This window comes from Venturia canescens, chromosome 3, assembly GCF_019457755.1.
Source record: "Venturia canescens isolate UGA chromosome 3, ASM1945775v1, whole genome shotgun sequence".
NCBI lineage: Eukaryota > Metazoa > Arthropoda > Insecta > Hymenoptera > Ichneumonidae > Venturia > Venturia canescens.
This window is the reverse complement of record NC_057423.1, coordinates 24,470,780-24,479,232: the sequence shown is the minus strand read 5'-3', so window position 1 is coordinate 24,479,232 and position 8,453 is coordinate 24,470,780. Positions and strand designations below refer to the sequence as shown.

Sequence of the window (8,453 nt, the reverse complement as noted above, 5' to 3'; positions counted from 1 at the left end):
TTTTTTCTCAGCAAATACGCCCTCGAGAATGCTGATTTTGGGCTCATTCGACAGAGAACTTCTTAATTAGCTTAAAGTTCAATTTTCAAAGCCGTACATAACTCATGAGCTTCGCAATTAAAGAAAATCACATGCCAATTTTATCCCCACCACCGCGAATCGTTTTATTCAGAGAAAGTATAGTCTCGGCGAGAGCCTCGGGCCAGCAGACGACAGGGCTGTCAATGTACTTGTCCCGAGACTCTACCGAGTCTCTTGATTTAAATCCAAGTTCACGCTTACAGGCACGTCTTCCTTTTACCGGACATAGCTACGGCTTTGCGTAGATTTTTTTTTATCATTTAGAACCGTTTTGGGGGGCGGCGCGATCCATTTTTTTTTACCCATATTAAGGGCCACCCTAATATATATCATAGAAAATTATATAATTCGTGTTAAAAAATTCAACGTATTCTTAGGAATAGAATCGTTTAGTAGAAACTCCATACCTCTGACAATCAGGATCGGAGAGCCCTGTTTCGCGTACTCAACAACGTTATCAATCGAAATGTTTTCCTGTAATTAAAATGAAACATACAAATTTATTAAGGAAGTACCCTCGGTAAATCAATTAACAAACAGAAAATTATAAAAATTTGTAAAGATGTCAAAATCTTTCGAAAAATGAGTCAGTTAAAATTTTGTGACGTTTGGTTGACTTTGAAAAGAGATATCAATGATTTAATTTGAAGCAGTTAACATGAAGTCTTATGGGAATCTGTGATTCAGACGCACTTTTTAATTTATAACGTTGAAGTTAACAAACAGATTTTGATAAAATTTGGAGAAGATATAAATAAATGTCCAATGAACATTTTTCTTTTTGGAAAACATGCAAAGTTTGCTTTTGTTCTAAGAAATGACTAGAAATAAGACAAGATTTTTGAGCAACACGCAAATGTGGCAACACCGCAGAATTGTAGGTTATGGCGCTTCATTCGAATATAAGTTACAGCGACACTTTCAAAACCGTCTGAACATGCTCAAATTGAGTGAACGATAGAAACACAGTATTGCAAAAGAAATATTATACATTTGTAACGAACATTTTGTGTGTTTCATGCATCAATTATTTTCGGAAACAATAAGAAATAGAAAATATGAAAAGAAGACACCGTAAATTTAATCATTTTCGAAGTTTTCTTTGAGGTTAGGGATGTTTCTTTTCCCGTACACACTTCGGATTTCTTTACCCACTGATGAAAAACGAAACACGCAGAAGCTGGGTTTCCTATACGCGACTATACGTAGATTCAATGCTTGTACGTATGAGCACGTACACTAACCCAGGGGCTACGGTGTTGCCGAAATATATACTACATTACCCATATTGAAGACTAAAACTCTCTGACTCACTACGTACCGAGGGTACTTCGTTAATGGAACTAAAAAATATTGTTCCAATTATTTTCAGTTTATTGCAAAAAGGAAATTATATAATTATTTGCGCAGAAAAATTAAAAGCATAAATGCCAAATAGTTAACCCAAACAACTACAGAATTAAAAACTTTACATGTGCATCATTGTCGAAACTTACGGGTATGATTCTGAAGAGATATTTCTGATCTTCCTTCAAGTGATGTATTCAAGTGATTCCGAGGATTGTGTTCTGAGATTCACTCTGAGCTTCATCGACGCTGTTTGTATTTCGTGCTTTCATTTTCTTTGATTTTTCGACAAAAATCGTGTATCTACGAAGCGATTTGTCGTTTACAGTTAAACTTTCTTCCCACGTGGTTTGTACCGGTTTGCCGAGAAGACGCGATGCATATTCTGACAAGTACTTTAGCGTTTGATGGTACGGCCAGATTTTGAATAACTGTACAAGATCTCTATTCATATTATTAATATTGAAACGGCACTCCCTTTTAAATCATGTTAGTATGACATTTGAATCCTGCGCCACGCGAGCTCGTACTTAGCCGCTCGACGCGACTCTCCGTGGCTCAGCGTAAAGACTATTGCCTTATTAAGAAAAACTCTTTTCTCTCATAATTACACTCATTTTAAGTTTCAACGACACTATTAATTTCATTTTTATACGAGGCAAGATTTAATCGAACAAAGCAAATTAAAAATTCAGTATCAAAGGCAATTGAGAGTGTCCAGATAAAACTTGTCCAGAAAAATCCAATTATGTACTGGATCCAACGGAAATGGCCAGTCGCGGGAACTGTGCGATTCCGTGCAGGCCAAAGATTCGAGGGTGAAATTTCTTTCCGATCACGCCGAGAGGGAGGGGACTGTGCGATTCCGTGCAGTCCAAAGATTCAAGGGTGATAACCTTTCCATTCCTTATTGAGAGGGAGGGGACCCTGCGATTCCGTGGGGTCTGAAGATTTTTGGCATAGGCCCCTTATCTTTACTCCATTTTGATTTTCTTGTTGGGAACAAAAATAGTTTATTTTAAAAGCAAAGAGACTCACTATCTTGTTTGAGGTGAGACCTGTTTCAATTCTATCAAAATATTTCGATTATTTCCGAAAATCATTTAACCAAAAGAAAATTATTTTGAATTAAATCGATCTCAGTTGATTTATATCGAGCCAGTCCACCAATATCGTATCCACAATCGTATAGAAGCACAGAATTAATCGGATTGACTGAATTCGAAAAATAAGAGAGTAGGAATTAATTTCTGAGCTCACAGATAAAAATTTATAAGAATTAACAAAAGAAAGAAATCAAAAAAATTGGACAAGTTTATTGAAATTAGGGAAATATTTTCATTTATACCACGAAACACCAACGATTTACATCACATTCTCATTTGTTTAATAAAATTACTGTGAATAAACACGATTATTATATTTTCACACACAAATTCTTGATCTCTCGTTCATTTCATGCCTGCTCCTAAAAATTTAGTAGCTCGAACACACGCGTAGCGGGTGACATCCAAAAGCGTACCGTTACAATATCCATTCGCTGTTCTGGATATGTCTCATCCATCATTTGAGAAATTTTTTCGATGTCTTGTTTATTTGGTTTCCTTAATTCTGGGCCAGGATCATCGATCGCAGTTTCGTCACTGAGCCGCATTTCAACACGCCTCTTGTGCTCCTTGTCCACTTTTCGATAATTAACGGCATTGTAAATTTGTTGCCTCAGACTTTCCATACCTGACCCAACAACTCTCTGATTGATCGCATCGCTAAAAGTTTTTGGGTACTTTTCAGTAATGATTTTAGCAATTCTTTCCGCTGTTCGTCTTGAAAAGTCTTTCAAGTCTTGAGTCATGTAATCAGCGATGGCAGCCACCATTGTACGCCGATCGGTGTCGAAAGCTCTTTGTTCGTTTTGGCAGGATTCCATTAAACGCTTCGGAAATCTTTTCCAAATATAGCTCCCGAGTACTTCTGTTATTTGTGAAGATGACTTTTTCTCATCATACTGGTCTGGTGGTAACGGTGGTAATGTTGGAGTTGATGGTATTCCTTCAGATTCAATTGTTGTAGTCTTGGTTTAGGATAATGGTTGCCATGTTGTATGCTCTGGCAGAAGTATCAAATCGAGCGCAGTTATCGAAAGTTTGGCGAAATCTAAAAGAATCTCATCATCGTCAATTTCCGTTCCATCATTCTCTAGAGCTACTTAAAGTAATCAGAAGAAGCATAACGTTGTTTAATTGAAACATTTAACATATCGAAATGTAAGATAATAACTAAATACCACGAAAAAATAAAAAATGTCAACATAATCGTAGTTAATTGTCGTACAATAAATTAATAATAATATCGTGCTATATCAACATAGATTTCATGGCGAAAGTTATTAAAAAAAGTTAACCTTGTAAGCGCCATCAGTGATTTTAATTTTTTCATAGATTTTTCATTAAGCTCTACCAAGGACCCAGCTTTTATCATTATTTTTTTACTACGATCAGTAGGACACACTTTAAATGCTTTAACGGATCTGTGAAGAATAGAGAGAACACGAAAAATAAGAGAATATTGAAAAGTAAACGAAAAAAGATACATAGCTGTTAGCAAAAAAGTCAAGGCACGATTGTGGGTGAGGTCAGATCACAACTGTACCATATGTCACACACAAAAGATTATAGCAAATTTTGTTTGCAGCAAAAACTGACCTTTGAATGTGCTAGTAATTTTTATAAAGAGTGAGCAACCAGTCCGTAATTTGGTTTTACACATTTCATGATCCCGATGGTGTATGTGTGCAGTTTTTCCGTACTTGGTAAATCATCTAATAATGAACATTCGTATCTTACACATTTCCCTATTTGGTAAACGCGAAGAGATGGTATAAAAAAGGCTTCTAATACTTGAAATACTATGAATGTGCTTGCTCATCTGACAATAGAATGGACACTTGTCCGATTTCGATACCGTGCTGGTATCCTTTTTGGTGAATCACTAAACGATCCTCTTTGCTATATTCAACGCCCCTGACGACTATTTCCTTACATTCCTGAACGTTAAGCTGTAAATTCTTTCGATAGCTGCTTGGATATCATCGTGATAAATACTTTTTGTAAAATTCGAACTGCCTCTCATTTCAATCTCTGGTCTAATATCCGAACCTAATCGAAGGTAACTCCGAAATAGGTCGTGTTTCTCACTCAAAATTCTTGTAACGTTAATATAATTTCGACTAAATCGGAGGACACGCTTAAAATATATGTATTTGCTTTCAAAACGTAAAGTCCAAGTTTTCATGAGAGGTCCGAAGTTCAAAATTAATTTAGGGTAATGACGAAAATAATAGTGCTTTGGACGCAGTTTGGGATTGATCTTTTTTCGTAAGACAATGTAATCATCGATGATGACTTGTAAATACGACAAACAAGATTTGTGAATTGTAGGAGCACACATTATGTCAATGATTTCCTGAAGAAGAAGAACAGAAAGCCAAATATCATCCATAGCATCGTCAACTTTATCTTCAACTAGTAAAGGAAAAACTTTGGCGAAGATAAATATGTAAGTTGGAAACTAGTCCAAACTTATAGCGCAGTACGTCAGAGGCCGCCAGCTCGACACTCATGACAGTCGCGCTGTGGAATCCAAACTGCGTGTGAGAAGACAGTCCCTCGTAGATATTAGTGGGAACATCACAGCGCTTGTCGCGACCAATTATAATTACCAGATCCCTTTAACGTCCACAGGACACCTTTTCTATGTACTCACTTCTAGGGGATTATTCACTATGAAAACGTCGTTAAAAAAATTCACCAACTACCTTGTCGACTATTTTCGAGTGTGCTCTTTTCAATGGTGCCATTTAAATTTGGCTAAAACCCTTTTTTTTATTATATTTTTGCAAAAGAAAACAAAAAAGTCGCAATTTTCGAGGTCCGTTTTTTTTTCAATCCACGATTCGGAAGCCTTATCATATTATTTTCCAATAATAAAGGGCATAAATCGTGTCCTCGATGTTTATACTTTCGAAGTATGTACCTGGTTTTTTCCCCCCTAGGCTTACCATTGCAAATAAACGGTAAAATAGCTGAAATAAAATGTTTAATTTTTAGGGCATACAAATTTTGTAATGAGAACGAGTTTCTTAAAGTTTATATATAAATCGTACATGGTGTCATAGGTTTTTCGGGTCGCTGATCATGAATTTGCAATGGGTTTCGCAAAATTAATTTGTTTAAACAATTTGTTTAAACAAATTATAGTCAAAAATCGAAAATTTGCAAATTTTTTTTCAGAATCGTGATCTACGCGGAAAAATACGTAAGAAAAACATCGTTATAATTTGTTTAAACAATTTGTTAAAAAAGAGTTTTAACAAATTATGACAAAATTTTGGATTTTTTCAAAATCGTTTTTCACGATCAATAAACCATCAGTAATATGTTGCCACTATTTGTATGAACAAATTGTCCAAATTGTTTAAACAAATTGTTCAAACAAATTCAAGCGATGTTGTGAAGCTCTTGGAAACATTTGTAACAAAAGTATGCTTCACATTCCTTACAGGACTTGAGCGTTCTCACGTTACATTTTCCGCTTGAGCAATTTTTTTTTACCGCTGTGGATTCATATGTGTGATTTTGATATTTTTCCTTCCCAGATTGGGTTAGATACTGTTCACTGATATGCAAGGCAAAGTCTTTGGTCCCCAATTTCTTTTTTCCTTCACTGGCTGAATTATATAACACCGTCGCGTTTGTGATTGATGCCTGCACAAGCCTCATAAAAATAACCCACGTCCATTTCTTCGATCGAACTATTGGTATCAGTTTATGACAGTATTGGTCTTGTAAATCTACTCCACCCATGAAGCTGTTGTAAACTTTGAACGCATTAGGGAAGGATATTGTTTTTTTCTCTTTCGCGTTCTTGTCATACCGCGTTACGTCTGAAACGGGTGTAATACCAGCAGCTGTAGACAGAATAGATACTGGTTTTGAATCCACAACAGTGATAAAGTTTATACCACTATTCTGATCGTGCTTTACTTTGAACGTTCCTCTGGGAGCCTTTGCATCGATATCGTTAGTCTCTTTTATTCTATTTTTCCGGACAGTGCCTGTCGCGCGCAAATTCAGTTTTTTCAAATGCACCAATAAATCAGGACAACAAAATAAATTGTCGAAGTAAATGTGGTATTGGAGTACTTTCCGAGGAGGAATGTCAAGTAGAAATTTTTGAAGCATACGCATTACTACCCGGCTGCCTTGGGCACAATTTGGTAGAAAATCATCATTATTGTTCTTTCCGCAATAAATTTCACAGTGAAAGAGATAACCGTTTGAACTGCATAACGCCCATTCTTTGATGCCAAATCGTATCGGTTTTGATTTTATAAATTGTTTGAAACTTATTTGACCATAAAATTTCAGCATCATCTCATCAACACAAAGAGCTGTACAAAAAAAAACGAAACGCTTGATATTTTCATTGAAAATGTCCATAATATGACGGACACGCCATATTTTATCATTTCCGTTTTCATCGTCCAATTTGTGGTACTTTATGTGCGATTTTATTCGTTTAAATTCTTGCCGTGACAAAGCTGACATGACAACATCAGATTTCAATAAGGGATTCGTGGACCAATAATCTCTTTGCGATAATCTCTTATTGAACGTAGTGAATATGATGACGCCTAAAAATTTATCTAAGCGATCACGAGTCAACTGATATCCGTGTTCTGTAGTAGCATCGATGATGTACTTCTTCAATGTTTCAGAAAAGAACATCTCAAACAAATCTGTTGGTGAACTAGCTAATATATTTTTTTTATCTTTTTCTGATGGCAAGACGATATTCAATAAATCATCATTATATTTAGCCTCACCATCAACCCATCGATATTCATGTCCATCTTCCAGATTCTTTTGATTGACATTATAATTTTCTGATACTTTCCGGTATGATTGAACCGGTTGAATCGTATGGTGATCTTCATCACCTTCGTCATCAGTGGATGTGTCACTTCTATCAATACTGGAGGACGAATCATTACCATCATTACAATCAGATTCACCTGAATCTTCCGGATTTGGAATGAATGTTATTTCTTCGTGATCATTCTTTTCTACGTTTTCAACAGTATTGATTCGACGTACTCTTCTTACGTTCAGTGGACGTTTTCGTTTAGGCATTGTGAAGTAGAAATTGAATAACGGAGTGAAATGAAGGTTGTAGTGAAATAAAAATGTTCAAATTTCCTCCCGGTACACGAAATACTATCCTGCCGGAGCACTAGTGAAAAGAGTGCAGTTGGAACACGAGTTTCTCGATAATTTTTTGATTCCGCAGAATTATCGCAACGTACTAATCAACGTAGTAACAAGAGTATTGTCGAAAGGCTATTGACAAAGAATGGAATCAAATTATTCACGAAGCATAGTCCTAGAAAGCTACAACATCATTTTACACGTGGTAAAGAAAAATTACATTTGAATTAATTAGCTGTACAAGCAGAGTAAATGAAATTTGCTGAATGTTTTTTTCATGTATGATTTCATATAGACAGCTATATCTGGAGAACGATTCTTGAAAGTTCCAATTTGGTCGGTTGACAACTCGTTGTCTACGTCCTATTTTTCGTAGTTAACGATTTTCGAAATAATGTTGGGAAATTTGATTTTGTTTTCATAATTTGTTTAAACAATTTGAACAATTTGTTCATACAAATAGTGGCAACATATTACTGATGGTTTATTGATCGTGAAAAACAATTTTGAAAAAATCCAAAATTTTGTCATAATTTGTTAAATTTTTTTTTTAACACATTGTTTAAACAAATTATAACGATGTTTTTTTTACGTATTTTTCCGCGTAGATCACGATTCTGAAAAAAAATTTGCAAATTTTCGATTTTTGACTATAATTTGTTTAAACAAATTGTTTAAACAGATGAATTTTGTAAAACTCATTACAAATTCATGATCAGCGACCCAAAAAACCTATGACAGCGTGTACGATTTATCCAT

The 8,453-nt window shown here is 35.4% G+C and overlaps 1 protein-coding gene across 1 annotated transcript; it reads right to left on the bottom strand.

Moving 5' to 3' along the window:
* Positions 1 to 3,505: 3,505 nt before the first annotated feature.
* On the bottom strand, positions 3,506 to 7,619 carry LOC122408499 (piggyBac transposable element-derived protein 2-like). The gene is made up of 3 exons (XM_043415294.1): positions 6,220 to 7,619; positions 4,390 to 4,502; positions 3,506 to 3,633 (listed from the first exon to the last, which is right to left on the bottom strand). The coding sequence occupies exons 1-3, from the start codon at positions 7,617 to 7,619 to the stop codon at positions 3,506 to 3,508; spliced, it is 1,641 nt and encodes a 546-aa protein (XP_043271229.1).
* Between the last annotated feature and the right edge of the window lie 834 nt (positions 7,620 to 8,453).